The following is a 15,996-nucleotide window of genomic DNA, read 5'->3' as shown; positions in this document are numbered from 1 at the left end:
CCATGTGGTCCTTCATTGCTCTTTTTGTTCATGCCTACAAAAGACTACCATTTTCAGGGTTTACACAGGAATGATAAACTTCCACTTTTGAGGCTCTTTCGTCAAGGTTATGGCGACCTCCACTAAATGCAATTGTCATGTAGACAAATGGCCAAAGCATTTCCCATGCACTTCAATAATAACTCTCTTGCTGATATGTGCCACGACCATTATTCAGGCTTTTCTTGACGTCTTCCCATTTAGTCCAGTGTTTGGATAACATACTGTGAATGGTATTCTTATCCTATATATATAAATTTCCTCCACTCAAACAAAAAATGCCACGTGAGAGCAATATTCCCAAGCCATGTTTTATGTTTTTGGTATGGTTTGTAATTCTGATTCTGGTCATGTTGACAGTTTGTTGTTTTTACATCTTATCATTGATAAGATTCAGGTCTGACAAAAGGTGAGACAGACCCAATGGGCCGGCATTTACACATCCATCTAATGTTTTACATTCCGAAGAAGAAGGTCAGGCAGCGGCATAGTACCGGGTAATGTAGAGACGGGAGAAAGTATACATATGCTTGATAGCTTTATCGCCTGCAATAACTCTGAAGTCTTTGAGGTAGCAGCAGCATTGGCTGTTTAATTGAGATGTTGCGTGTTTCCCTGCTTGTAATTCACTGCGAGCTTCAAAAACCGACAGTGTTGCTATCTGTAAAAAAGCTGTCCGGTCACTGCAAATGCATTGCGCCATCGTTTGTTATTTGTAGCCTTCTATGGTGCTCGAAACCTGCTCGTGAGAAAAACATGTTGGGAAAAGAGTTGGAGTTTAATGGACAAGAGGAAATAACCTCACCACCTCCACAACACAAACATACATAAAGTCCAACCATTACGAGTCAATTTTGGCCGTCCTCAGCTCGCCGGTCAATCAGGTCTTGACATCCTGTGTGTCAAGCCAGAGGCAGTCTGGACTGTCTTGGTTAATGGACTGCAATGACAACACCGGGGGGCCCCGAGGCCACCATTTTATTTATTTTATTTTACGACCCACAGTCCAACTACTGTTCTCACCTGCTAACTGACTGCCCCCCTGACAATCCACATGCAGGTGTTAAAGCATCATGCTACCTAATTAACTCTTTCCTGTTAGCTCAAGGACCTCCAGCGCTGACCATTGTCACTTTACAATCGAGCTACGGGGCCAACGAGCAGAGTGGGCCTGTGGCATGCGCGTGGAGTGGCCATAAATGTCTCTGGAGGGGCCGTCTATTATAATAAAAGAAACACTAAACACCCCACATGTTGACTGCTCTCATATGCATTTAATCAACTACATACTACACAGCGAGTGCTCTCAGATTTAATTGTAAATACACATCTATCAGCTATAAGACAAGTGAACAACTCAAAGTCAGAGTTGTGTATTGAGTGGGAACACCAGACTAGTTGTGTATTGACAGCAGACATGTTTGCCATCACATAATGTTGAATGGTCACACATTTGTACTTTTTTTCCCCCACAGAACCCAAAGTGCAGAGGAGAGCTGGATATCAGAGACGCAGTCAGCCTGTGCAGCTTTGACTTCAAGGTAAATGCATTAAAAGGCACCCATCATCATGGCATTGTAAAAGAACCGGTGCAAAATAACCAAAAGAACGCCTCGATTGTGATCCAGATTATTGTATCTAAATGTAAGTGTCAAGGATCCACGTGACATCATGGTGAAAGGGTCCAGCGTTGCGTTATTCAGCTCGATACAACATGGGAATAGAAACATGAGTTCAGAGCATGCAGAGATCAGAGATTAGTTAAAAATAGGGGCTGACTGATACAGATTTGGGGGGGGGGGGCTGATTCTAATATTTGGCAGAATAAAATTCAGATATCCAATTAATTGGCTGATTAATTTAAAGAATATATAGTTTCTAACCAAATTTTTGGTCCCTCAACGCTTACAACAATAAAGGTATAAATGAGAGGCAGAAGATTTGACTGTTTAACTATACTTTTATCTTTTAGTATTTGTTTAAGTGAGAGCAGAAACAGAGAGAAAAATTGGCGAAATGGGAATGTTTGTTCGAATGCCATTACCTTTTTTTTCTCATGTTGTTACCTGTTAATGTGTAATTTTTTTTGGGAAGGGGGCAAATATTTGCTAAAAATCAGCCAATTTTTGCCGATTTGAAAAGGGCTAATATTGGCCGATTACTGTAAATCGGTCGGGCCCTAGTTAAATTGGGAATGGATTCATCACACATTAATTTTCCCCGTTCAAGGAAATTTAGCAAAGTGTTTATGTCCCGAGATGATAGAGGCGCCATCTATCTAGAATGACATCATAGCCGCCAAATCTGTTGGACAATCAGTGGAGCGGTGCGTGTTGCTCCTCCCACCTGTGATCAGTACCCCAATGAAAGGTTGCGGAAACAAACAAAAAATGCCTATAGTTCCGAGCTGCTTTGTGAAAATGGCGCTTTAGAATTGGGTACTAAAAAGGGTCGGGCTAGACACATTGCAGTCAGCTGATTGGTTCACACAGAATTCCTCACGGAAGAAGAAAAAGCTTTCTTGAACAAAGCTTGTTTGAATTCCTCCCCTATTGTCTTGTGTTTACTGTGTCAGATTCTTTTGGTTGTTCATTTTATTGGCGTGTTATGCAATGACTAGCACGGTGAAATAGTGGTTAGCATGTTTGCATCACAGTCAGGAGATCCTGTTTCGAATCTCCAGAAGGGTAACAAGAGGAAAAGGAGGTAATTACTGTTACAAACTTTACTTAACTAAAGAGTTTAAAAGCTCTGTATAATTGTTTAACATCATAAAAACACAATTTTCATGGCGACCTTGCAGCGGCAAGAGAACTACTTTTAGCGTTTTTGTTATTACCAGCTGCTTTGCTGATGGGACCCTGTGATACTCCTCTGGAGATGTATTTCTTTCTTTTTTTTGCTGGGTTTGACTGCGCTGCGGCGAGTCAACATTTTTCTCCCATTTTCAGACATTTCACAAAAATAGATGGAGGACATCCATTGATAAAAGTAGAAAGTCCAAGCTCCTCTCCCACCCTGTCCGCACTATTAAAAGCAACCATGCCATTTATATTTAAACCAAGTGAACAAGGCCATAGAGACAAATCTCGGGATAGAATCTATGTGACATGAGATGAAAATAACATTGTACTATTTGTTACAAACTAAAATAAGAGACAACCGGGTACACATCAGATTAGGTTTTAGCATTTTGTAGAAAAGAAACAACTAAAACTTGTTACGATATAATGTCAGAATGATGCACTGCATAATATATTGGTATAACTGAAAAATAATAACGGATCATCAAAACAAACACGTGAGCCGGCCCACGCAGGATGTCCCGAAATCTTTCCATTATTTAAGTCGTTCTTATTTAGGTTCAAGTTAAAACAAGCTCTCGGGTTTGAGGGCACAAGAGGCAGGACGGACTCGTTAGAAAAGAACACGTTTGACGTTGAAGTGTGTTGGTGGTTGGTTCATTGGACCAGCAACAAGACCTGTCATGACTACTCCTTTCTCAGGTGAAATAAAATTAATAGCAAAATGAGCATGTACTTGTATGGGGCACCAGTGGGGGGTGGGGTTGGGGGTATTTTCATTTTATGTATGTCTTGAGAAAACAAAATGCTACTATGAATATTTGTAAGCACCCTTCGTGGCCCTCAAGGACACTGTATTGTACAAAACTGAGTTATCCAGACGAAATAAAACCTTTTTCTCAACAACCTTCCTGTAACGTTACAACAGCTCTCGGAAAATGACACCTTTTTTCACAGTATGCAGATTAAAAAAGGAAAGAAAGAAAAACACGATCGCATTGTTGTAAACCTCATATATTATACTCGCAATATTCCAGCACTAGTGTTCTGGTGGTAAATGCTGCAGATGTCGTAGGTTCGATTCCATTTTTTCCCCTGCTAATGTTACAACTTTATTCTCATAATATTATAATGTTATTTTTCATTTTTATTTTCAGTTTGATTCCGGAGATAATTCTAACATTCGCTTGCCAAAATTTGGACTTTATTCTCATTATAATACTACAAATGATCTTCCTCTAGTTGTCTCTTTTTAGTTTTTTTTTACGTTTCAGGGCAGCCCTAATATGTTTTTGTCTCATTTATTTGGGTTGCATGTGGGCTGTTTTTTTTTTCCTACGCAAAAGAGATGAGCAGCTGGACTTATGCAACAAGTTATAGCAGTAACTCTGATTTGGCAGAGAAATTGTTGTGGTGTGGAGATTCCCAGCAGCCACTCCTCCAATCAAAACAGCTCTGTTTTGCTAGGACTTTATTTTCCTTTCAAGTTGAGTTGCTTCCAATACGCTTTAATCCCGACACGCTCTGTCGCTGCTTCAGTAGCTACTGCCAATTATTTTCCAGGGCCTATCATCATATGTCACTGTGACCAGCCACCCAAAACAAAAAGAAATGTAGGAAGTAGTGTTTAAAGTGATTTCGTCTGTTATCAGGCTGTATCGGCGTTCCTGTTCTTCCAATCATCCTGTGTTTGCTAGCAACCAGGTCTGCTTTGGGGCGTGGACACTGACGAATCAAAACATTGAGTAACCGACTAAGTCCCATCGGAGAACTGTTGGTGGAGAAAAGTGGTGATATTTATAGTTTACCTGTGCCACAGACAAAAAAAAATACGTTTTGAAACGTAATCAGTGGCCCACTCAAAATTAAAGCGTATCATTAAAGACACACCTAGTCTGTCGGCATGAAGTGAAACATATCTGAATTATTTATAGGATTTGGGATGGGTATTCAACTAAATTAAATCAATCGAGTGCTATTTTTGAAACTCCTTTTTCCATCCTAGTGTTGTACTAAGCAGAATAACACCCAATCGACAACGGAACACATCTACAGTTGGGTTGAAATTCAGATTCTTTGGTGTCATATGAATTTGAAGCTGTTTCGAAAATAGACGTGGTAGAAATTCACACATAGTTAACATGATCATATAGGGACTGGCTAATTCACTGACTTTTCTGTTGCTCTGATTAATGGGACATACATGCTCCTTTGACACTAAATTGGATAGCGTGCTATAGAGCTGACGTTAGCTCCGTAAGTTAGCAATATTGTCATACATGATTTTCCCAACTGATAAAGTACAGAATGTCTTCCAGATGTAGTCAGCAGGAGGCAGCAATGCCTCCAGTTTTTAAACTTTGCTGTGTTCCTTAGCCCAGAGCCGCTTGTTGAAAGTCATCCCTCAAGGGCAGCAATTAGGCTGCTCACTGCTCCCGAGTTCAAGTTAAATTGAGCTCAGCCCTTGGCGTTTTAGTCCGTCCCTGGCACGGCATAGGTTAGGTAGCGGTGAAACTCCACTCCGCGCCACACGTGGCATTACTCATCTGTCCAAACCCATATATTCCCCCCCATCAGCAACGCCCACCAGCACGCCACAGACTACGGGTTTTGGAGTGTAAATCATGTTGACACTCCAGCTGCAGCTCAGTATAACTTGAGGGGAAAGGAGGTGGGGAGCAGACGTACAGCTGATTCAGCACCAGGTCTCCCCACACCGTGTGACTCAGAGCAAAAGGCGACCCGGTGTCATCTGCAGTACAGACTACACACAGACAGATTTTCGCTAGCTCATTCCATTCTGCATATTTGCTGCTCTGTTAACTCACAAACTAAGTGGCATATGAAAGAAAAAGTCTGTTCAAGAGGGGATCGTAATGGCATGCCCGGACATGGCAGGTTGAACAGAAAAGAAGTTACACATAATATCATACTACACTATTACTTGTGGCGACTAATAACACAAAGCAACACAGTGACCGATCACATTCAGAGCAAAACTAAGAGAGATGCTATGTTTTGTGACTCTAATTACATGAATTCCTGACACAATGAAACCGTGGCGTTGCGAGGGAAAAACATTTGCAGGACATCATGTAAACATGGGCTTAAGCTGAGGTAGCTACGCGACCAAATTGACAGCATGACAGTAAAAATGCTCACACGCTTGTGCTATAATACCGTGCTAGTGATAATGGCGTGCAAACTCAAATCGCACCGTGGGTCCACATTACGACAGATTTATTTGGGTATAGGTGTCAAAAGTGGCATCATCGCAGATCGGTGTTGTAAAATCTGAGTGTGAAATTTAGGTTAGTTATTTTGGTGGTCGCCAATTCGAAAAAAGCTTTTACATACACACAACGTAGCAATTTGAACCACCGTCCGCCATGCAAATTGTCAGGCGAGAACTCACGGTACTGCACAAGACCTCAGTTTAAAATGTTTTGTTCTTTCTCTGGCTTTTTTACAACACTTATTCTAGCCTTAACAAGAAAAGAAGTAAAATAAACTGATTTGTAATTACTTTATTCGATGCCATGGTCACCGCACTTGGAAAGTTAAGGTGAAAGATTGAAGTTGGACAAAACCACAGAGTTTGTACCATCATCCTGCATGATGTCATGCAAAACCTCTGTTGAGCGTGTATTGTGATCTTTTCTTTGGATTATTTTATTTTACTTAAAAAAAACTTCATTTGTTATTTATCTGAAAGGTGTATTATTGTTTGTACAATTTTCCTTTTTCTTTTTCGGTTAACTTCTTTTTACGATAGGGTGACAAGCTTGTCAGAATATATTCAGACTCGCAATACTCATTAAAATGAAAGATGTCTGATTGTTTTTCCCCCGATTAACAGTTAACTTGTCTCTACACTCGTGTGACGATTAAGAATAAAATATTACTCATTTCCGTAATTGTCATTAAAATGAAAGGTGTCTTATTGTTTCTACGCTTGTGTGGCAATTAAGCATGTTAAAATCGACTCACCTTCACATTATGCCACCACTAATTGTCATTTAAGAGTGTTAATTGTTTATACGTTTCACTATTAACAGTGGTTAAAGTTTTTTTACACTTGTGTGACAATTGATTATGTTGAAAATGACGCTGTGCCACTGTTTCGCTCTCAACACCGGTTGACTTCTTCATTCACTTGTGTAATAGTTAAGAATGTCCAACTGAGACTTGAAAATTATCTGTTAAGATCATAAAAGTTTGATGATGGCCCTGTCCAACTATTTTGATCATTTCCAATGAGAAACATTTGTTATTTCATGAGCGTCACATTGAATTGTATTCCCCGTCTGGAACCATCATCCATGTCAATAAGCCCTGAAGAAGGTGTCAACCACTATGCAGCTCATTCAGCATCTGTGTTTTATCACCTACACACGGCAGCAGCAGTGCGAAGTCTGCGTTGGGCTTTACACCTCCGTGTTGACCCAGGAGGATGGAGTCCAAGACATGGCGCTCTCATCCATTTGCCCTCGGAACGCGCTTTTACGCTTCACTGTTTTTGTGGCGCCACCATTTAAGACTATGGCTCACGCCCAACACATTCTGCGTCTTCAGGTGTTGTTGTCAGTCAGAGTTGAGATCACTCCCAAATGTGCGCTTGCGTGAAACAAGGCCCCAGGTTAGATTTTCATTTGACTTGACTGAAACCGACAAAGAAATCAAATGGGTGGTGGTCACACCGAACCCCCCACTTACCGGTCTTCAATATACAAGTTTTTGTTCAAACATCTGGATGAATGTGTCCCAGTGCCCCCCCCCCCGCATGCTATTGATATTCAAATTGCCCACCTCCCCCAGTTGGCCTGATGAGACTGATAAGAGGACTGTTTAAGAAAACAGGTCCTAACAGAGACTACTTTGATTGATTCCCAAACATAGAATGATGAAGTCGTTAATTAATAGCTTGGTTTCGAGTAGATTCAACTGTAATTGACATTAGCTGTTGTAGGTACCATTTCGAGATGACGTCCGCATCATGATGATAATCGTGATGACAAGTAGCATAATGCGGCTCATCAGAAGACACATCTAATTTAATCATAATTGGCTTCTCGCATAATTCGGCATGCAAAAATTCAGAGCAGAAAGGATTAGGAAATGTTGCACTATGGCTCAAACCAAAATACCAAACTCAATTTAAAAGCTGAAGAACAAAGATGAGAGACTAAATGAATTACAAGTAATTATTAGAAAATTGCTGATATAAATTACCCATTTTAGCTGTTATTTGACTAGTTTCTACTTATGTTATTAGAGAGGATTAATTGCTGTATGACAACATTTTGTCAATTTTGTTAAATACTGTACAGTACTTTGTGATTTATGTTGCTTCCGTGTTGTTGTCATATTTAGGGCCCAACCAGCAACCGCTGCTATTTTGCAATCATTATTTAAATTGACTTTTACATTTCAATGGTTATTATTATGCGTTATAATTGAATTATTTTAATTATTTATGGCCGCCTGAGTCAATCACATGGTTTTATCCAAGGTTCAATCAAAACCCGCATCGAAACTGTTTCGCAGTAATCTTTACTTGGGATCTTGCCTTTTCTCGCTACTGTTTGAGTCCCGAGTGCAAGGAACAACATAGCATGCCGGTGGTGTCCTCTCAAACTTTGAGCCCGCCTCATTTGCCGGCACAAGGGCTGCTCTCTCCTCCCATGTCTCCTCACCCGCTATAAAGCCCTCCCACTCTCAGTCTGGACCAGACCAAAGTTTAGAGAGCGTGTGAGGTGGTGCTTCACTAAAAGCTCTATCCCACTCGGGGAGAAGAGCTACTATAAATAAGAGGGATTTTATTTATTTATTACTTTTAACTTATTTTTTTTCTTTCTCTGTGGATTACTTGGAGCCGAATTAAAAACGGATTAAAAAACGGATATTGTGTTTTACTGAAAGCTATGGTGGCTTACGATGAACTGGGAAGCTTGGTGCCTATCAAACGGACGCTGCAAGTGATAGACTGCCAGAACCAACTCCACAAGGATTTAGAGGTGAGATAGTTACTGCTATTTATTTTACATGTTCTGTCATTTGCCTCAGATTGTGAACTATTAACTAACCCACCCTCACCCCCACCCCCATTTTCTGCTACCACACACATGTATTAGCTGCCTTCTCTGAAATATTCGTCCCAGCGGGGGCTTGGTAGGATAAGGAGCAAACAGTGTATTCAGCAGAATCAAAGTACTATAAACAATGAAATAGCAGGGGGTAACCTTTTAAGGTTTGGTCCAGGTTTAGAAATAAACAGGTATTTGCCACTTGAAGATCCAGTAGATCAACGTGGAACTGGTCTCTCGACTGAAGAAATGTATATTGTACCTTCAGCTGTCTTAGGGAAAAGATTTCACTAACATGTGGTTTCACTGACAGTAAAAGTGTTGAGGTTCTGAGAAGTCTGGAGACAATTCTCCACAAGCGAGTTCCCAGACTTTCACAAGTGACTTACTGATGACCTCGGCTCTGTCATTTGAGGTCTGGTTCTGGTTCTCAGCGCTCTGCTGTAAAACGCAAAGGCGGACATATGGAGTTTTTCGGCACACCGCACATTTAAGTATCGATCAAAGTAACCTAAACGCCTCCTAGCAGGGAGGTTGTAATACTGGGTTTGGATAGAGAATGTGCTACGCTATTCATTTCTCTACAGACAATAGTTATAGACTTAAGCAACTGGGTCACTTTGTGGTCAAACTGCCAGAAAAAGCAACTTAGATGCACAAAGACCAGCATCATTGGCTTGTTTGTCAGGGACTAGTCAAACCCCTCACCATTGGTGGTTAGTTTTACGCGCATTGTCTGCAAAGATAATAACAGGTCACAAACGAGTCGTTCCCAAGGACTAACAGTCAAACCATCTGCCATGTGGCAGCCATGTGCCAGCCCTGCCGCTAGAGGGCTTAATAAAACTGCGATTCGGCATCTTGAGTCCCCAGCCGACCACAGACATAACAGCTCAAAGAGCGCACCAGAGCAAGTGGATCAGTTCCACAGCTGTGCCTCAGTGGTTTCCCAGATTTCGCTGATCCAAGGCAAAAAATCCCTTTTGGGCTGAGTCAGGAGAAAGTACAAGCAACTCAATGAGAGACTTAAAATGGGAGATGGCGCAAACTAATTAAATGCTGTGATTCTGGTCCTGTAATGATTTTTGAAGAATGTCCGTGGTCTGAAAGCATTACCTCAGCTTCTTGATTGGTGCTCTACGTTGTTGTTGGCATGCGGCTGAACAGCAACCTTTTAACTCTGGAGGGTGGGAGGGAAGGGGGGGGGGGGTAAGTTACCTGGCCCAGGTGTAGATCAGCTCTCACGCAAGCTTTATTAAAGAACCTGTGTCAACTTGCAGAAGCACTGTGAACACAACTGTGAGCCCCATCCGCCATCATGCGACGCTGCTCAATGTAAACACTCGAACTGGGGATAGATTCACTGCAGGTTTATGATGACGACCCCTTTCCTAGACTTTCCGCCACGGTCTGTTTAACGTTAAAGCCGCCGCTCCTGACACACTGCTTTGTCTGGAAAAGGAAGTTAAAGAACAGCAGCGAGCCACCAGGAAGCATTTATCTCCCACAGATACACTTTCAAGTGGGCTTGTTGTCAGGCAGATAGTCGCAGAGCGTGCACAGCCAGGAAAGGACGCCGAACAGCTGAGAGCAGAGTCTCGTGCATTCTTGGCATTCCTCCAGACCCCTTACCCGAACAGCTCAGCACAGGGGGTCTTTGTGCAGGGTGGGCCGGCCGCCTGCCTCTCAGATGATGGAACCGACAGCTGGGGAAGCCGCTTTGGACTCCATATTGTCCAACTAGACATGGGCAATATTTCTGTCTCCCCTGTGAGCTCTGCCAGTCTGTCTGTCTGAAGCATGATCTCCCAACTCCTTCCTGGCTCCAAAGCCTGGAAGTGAGGTCAATAAAGAGGATTTATGATTTTACTTGATGCGTTTTATCACGAGGAACTCACAAGGGACTCACTGCTGAGGTCTCATAGTTTGCATTACCAATGGATTCGTTCTGTTACCTCCTCAGCTAACCTTTCCCTCCTTATTTTGTCTTTCTAATCCAGGAACCCAGCAACAAGCGTGTCCGTTCTCTCGGCAGGGTGACGTCGTTAGCCAACCTCATCTCTCCGGTGAAGAATGGGGCCGTCCGGCGCTTCGGCCAAACCATCCAGGTAAAGACCTTATGATGCTCTTCCCCGCACGTCAAATCAACAACACCACAACTGACTTGTGGAGCTTTTCCCATCTGCAGGCCTCCTTCCGGAGCGATGGCAAGTCGCCGGCCATGCCCCAGAAGCCTTGCAGCAAGGCGGCGGCCCCCACGCCACCTAAAAGGAGAAACAGCACACTGTGGTCGGAGACGCTCGACGTGCACCAGAAAGAAACCTTAACCACCAAAGAGATCAAGCGACAGGAGGTGAGAATCCAATCAGACTAAAAGAATGAGACCAGTGTGGTTCAAAGATCCAGACAGCACTGTACGTCCAGACTACTTTCACATATCCCTGCAGTATTTGTGTCAAATAGTCGAAATGGGAATATAAGACCTTCCAGGGCCTTTTTCCCAGTCTGTGTAAATTCACATAGAACTGAAAAAGAGCGAGCTCCCTCCCCACTTATGTCCGAAATCTTTGCCAGCTGTCAGGAGCTATAAACTTTGTGCACTTTTCATACAGACGGCAGCCAGAAAGACTTAGACTTCAGTTGCTTGGCACTCGGCACGAGTCTGGCCTTTAGTCGAAGGGGTGTTGGGTTGTCCTAAAGTAAAAAGCAACCTGATTTATGTGTCTTTCTCTGCCCCCCACTACCCCCACCCCCTCACCTTCCTCAGGCCATATTTGAGCTGTCTCGTGGAGAACAAGACCTGATTGAGGACCTCCAACTTGCACGCAAGGTTTGTACTCAGAAAGCAAACAGATTCAATCAAAGCCTAGCAGGCCCTTCACGCAATCAAGCCAGGGTCTATAAAAAGCTAGGAATTTATCCTCCACTCTATCTTTTCTGTGTCTCTTGTCTTTAAGAGCTATATTTAACATCCTCCCATTCTGGTTGACTGGGGATTTATTTAACAATTTCCTCCCACTCCGCAGGCATATCATGACCCAATGCTGAAGCTCTCCATAATGTCTGAAGAGGAGCTCTCGCACATTTTCGGCAACCTGGACGCCTATATCCCTCTGCATGAGGACTTGCTGGCCCAGCTCTCTAAAGCGACAGGCTCCAATGGAACTGTGGGCCAGATCGGTCAGATTGTTGTAAACTGGGTAAGATTAATTTCAAATTAACTACTTGCATTAAAATGCTTTAAGTGAGAAGTACTTATAGAGGTTTCTTCATTGTGTAGCTACCCAGGCTGGACGCTTACAAGGAGTACTGCAGCAACCAGCTGGCCGCCAAGGCCCTGCTTGACCAGAAGAAACAAGACCGGCGGGTGCAGGACTTCCTGCAGCGCTGCCTGGAGTCACCCTTCAGCCGGAAGCTGGACCTCTGGAGCTTCCTAGACATCCCGCGCTCCCGTTTGGTCAAGTACCCGCTCCTGCTCAGGGAAATCCTGAGACACACTCCGCCAGAGCATCCGGACGCCACTAGCTTGGAACAAGCAGTAAGTGCCAACCCTAAGATGGTTTTTGAACACTCCTAGTTCTAGAGACAAGAGTGACTAAATGATACCATTTCTTCAGATCACCATCATCCAAGGAGTGCTGTCTGACATCAACATGAAGAAGGGCGAGTCCGAGTGCTTGTACTACATCGACAAGCTGGAGTACCTGGACGACCGCCAGAGAGATCCCCGTCTCGAACAGTGCAAAAGCCTGCTGTGTCACGGCGAGCTTCGCAACAAGAGCGGCACGGTGAGCAAAGTACACAACCCGACCTATCTTATCAGTACCTCCTACTCAATCAGGCAAACATAACATTCTTGTCCTCAATTCCTCATCTCAAGAGAACATAAAACATTTAAAGGCCTTCCCTACTTGATACACGTTTAAGAGCTCTGTCGTGAACTTCGCATTACTTCAGTTTTCTCAAGCTGCTGGGCCTCCACTTAAGCCTTGTGAAAAAAAAAAACAATAAAACATTCACACTCACTTATATACCGAAGGGCAATTTAGATTTTTCAATAAATTTAGGTTTTTGGAAGAGGGAGGAAGCCAGATTACCAGAGAAACAGGCACCCTAACTAACAAACAAATGAAAAACATAATACTAGCCTTGTGTTTTCCTTTTTGGTAGAGGTTAAACTAAGTCTTAGACCCTCCATACGTCTCTTATAAAGGATTAAAGCAAGCAGGCAGGAACTGTTTATGGTCACCCAACCCCTGAGGAAGTAGCCAAGCCTCAATTTTTCAATGTCTCCTTGGCAGAAGCTGCACGTGTTCCTGTTCACCGAGCTACTCGTCCTGACCCGCTCAGTCACCCGAAACGAGCGCCAATGTTTCCAAGTGTATCGGCAGCCCATTCCCGTGCAGGACCTGGTATTGGACGACCTGCAGGACGGCGACGTCAGGATGGGCGGTTCTTTCAGAGGCGCCTTTAGCAATGCTGACAAAGGTGAGGCTTGTGCTCCCAGAGAGATCCTGGCATTCGATTGTGGAATCTGAACCTGTTGTGAACTCCATGTTTTTGTTAATTTCCATTCCAGCCAAGAACATTTTCCGCGTTCGCGCCCAAGACCCCGGCCAAGCGCAGTCACACACGCTCCAGGTCAACGATGTATTCCACAAGCAGCAGTGGCTCAACTGCCTGCGCAGCGCCATCTCCGTCCACCGGCCCCAAGGCGAGCCCGCCTCGCCGACAACAACAACGGACGTCCGCTCCAAGCGCCGCCCGTCCTCCGTCTCCGCCATTGTCCACATGGAGGAGACGGACGAGAACTGCCCGCAGCGGGCCACCCAGTCTGCCCCCAGCTCGCCATGCGGCACTGCCACCCCGTCCCCCTCCGACTCCCCCTCCTCCTCCACGTCATCGTCGCCCGTTCCCCCGCCAGCGTCTCAGAAGACCAAAAAGGACAAGAAATACCTTTATTCATTAGGGAAGAGAAAAGAGACCATGGTGTGAAGTGGAAAACGAAAACGGACTCATTTTCTTGTACATAAGCACGGGAAAACGTGGGACTTGTATTTATGTGTGTCAGTGTGTGCGCATACCCTTACAACAGTGTTCTGTGTGACTGTCCACTTTGGCAGCTGTTTACCTCACCCCTCCTTTTTAAGACCATCCCAAAGACCAGGGTTTCCTAAACTGCATATTTGAAATAACATAAACATAGACATCAAATTGTTGTCCTGCCATAAGATAGACCCGTTATGGGTCGCCAACCTACGTTTGGGAAACCCTGCCAAAGACAAAAACAAAGGGAAGAATGTTTACCATTAATTTGATATTTAAGCAATCTTGTTTCCTGCATAAGAAGAGGGGTGTAGTTTTACATTTTTATATTCTTATGTGGTATCTTTTTTGGTTATAATAATGGAGCACTGTTTTAGCTTTTAGGTGGCGCATGTGTTTTAGGTAAGACAGGAAGATAAATAAATTAAGATGTACCGCATAAGTTACGAGTGAACAAGACGTCTTATTTTTATACATTCCTTGAAACGAAAAATGCCAGGACGTGGTTGCCGGTTTATTTTTGGGTATCGGCGTCAGGCGTTATTTAAATCCGATCACAAGTCGAGGATGTTCTGAAACCAATTTTCGAACTGAGCCATGTTTGGTTTCGGAAGGAGACTTTTCGGTGTAGCATCTTTCATGGAGTCGAAGTTGTGGACTTTTGCACCAGAGGAACGGAATTACGAAACGTGTTGTAAGAAGGATGAAAAAGAGTATGTTGCTGAAGAGAACAGACTGTGTGGAAATGGAAAGAAAGATAATTAAGAAAATGTTGGATGGTCATAGTTGGGAAGAGTATGTAGGGGACGAAGAAAAAAGAATGTTTCTGTATGTGTATGTCGAGATTGGAAAAAGAAAAAGGGAAAAAGGTGTACTTGCCATTAACTTTACCAAACAATAAAGATCTGTGTAAGATTTGACCCTGAACCTTTTGTGTCATGTCTTCATTAATCACGATTAAAAGTAAACACCCACGTGTACACAGTAGACACTTGCTACATGTAGTTTTTTGCTGCTGACTATTCTCATTCACCTCTGTATCTGTAGTATCTATTTATGTACAGGTTGCTATTGCCATCTGCAGATATAAAATAAAATTATAGCATAAAAGTATTGTAATAGAAAGACCAATTCCTATATTTTCACTGTCGACTCAGAACATTTGGTTTTGTCATCAAAACATTCATATAAGAAAAGATAGCTTTTATTTCTTGGGATTTACATCTGGATCTGACAGGTGTTTAATTGATGATCCAAACAGTAGTGAGCAGTTTCAGATTTGGGTTCGTACTGGAGGTGTAACAAACGTCACAACCACAGAGCTCTCTTAGCTATCGGTGAAAAAACAATCCGTTTTCAAGCTAAGAGAAAATGGGAAAATCAGCTGTCAAGAAAGACCCCAATACATTAGTGATATCGGAAACAACCTGTAGACGTCAGTTATATGTCGCCAACTAATGGTCTGGCATGTATATTACACCATCTCGTTTACTTTTTTGCGGTTAAAGTTTGCTCTTATCAAACTTGGCTAATCTATTCCCAAAAATCTAACTAGTCCTTCAAACAGTCACACAGTGCTTGGATGGTCTGATCCAAAGTGGGAAGGCGGACGTTTTTCATCATTAGCAACTTTTGATTTCATGCACTTTGTCTTGCGGATAGTTGGAAATGTCAACATCATATTCAGCATCAAAAGACAACTTAAGATAAGAACAGTTAGGGCTTACTTGGTGTGCACATACTGTTACATTACAATGGCACACTGCTAACTACTGGCCTGGCATGCATATTACACTGTCTTTAACCATTTTTGGTGGTGACAAACCCAAACGTTCAACTATCCATTAAAATAGTCAAAAGCAAAGGACGAAAACAGTGACTGTTTTCTCTAACAATGACTGCCTGATGCCAGTTAAATGGCACTTATTAAAAGTTTCCATCTCCCTTTTTGGTCTTTGCTTTACTTGTGTGCTTAAAAATAAACAACTCGGAGTACGCTACTAGGAATTGAAGCGGTGATT

At 43.0% G+C, this 15,996-nt stretch overlaps 1 protein-coding gene across 1 annotated transcript; it reads left to right on the top strand.

The window, feature by feature from the left end:
• Positions 1–8,564: 8,564 nt before the first annotated feature.
• Positions 8,565–14,902, top strand: net1 (neuroepithelial cell transforming 1). Its single transcript, XM_061762333.1, has 9 exons — positions 8,565–8,860; positions 10,930–11,037; positions 11,118–11,282; positions 11,697–11,759; positions 11,956–12,129; positions 12,210–12,467; positions 12,547–12,717; positions 13,231–13,417; positions 13,509–14,902. Exons 1-9 carry the CDS (start codon positions 8,768–8,770, stop codon positions 13,922–13,924), a joined length of 1,635 nt encoding a protein of 544 aa, XP_061618317.1. The 5' UTR covers positions 8,565–8,767; the 3' UTR covers positions 13,925–14,902.
• Positions 14,903–15,996: the final 1,094 nt, after the last annotated feature.

This window comes from Phyllopteryx taeniolatus, chromosome 22 (genome assembly GCF_024500385.1).
Source record: "Phyllopteryx taeniolatus isolate TA_2022b chromosome 22, UOR_Ptae_1.2, whole genome shotgun sequence".
NCBI lineage: Eukaryota > Metazoa > Chordata > Actinopteri > Syngnathiformes > Syngnathidae > Phyllopteryx > Phyllopteryx taeniolatus.
Note: the sequence above shows the minus strand (reverse complement) of the source record. Positions and strands in the feature narration are given on the sequence as shown.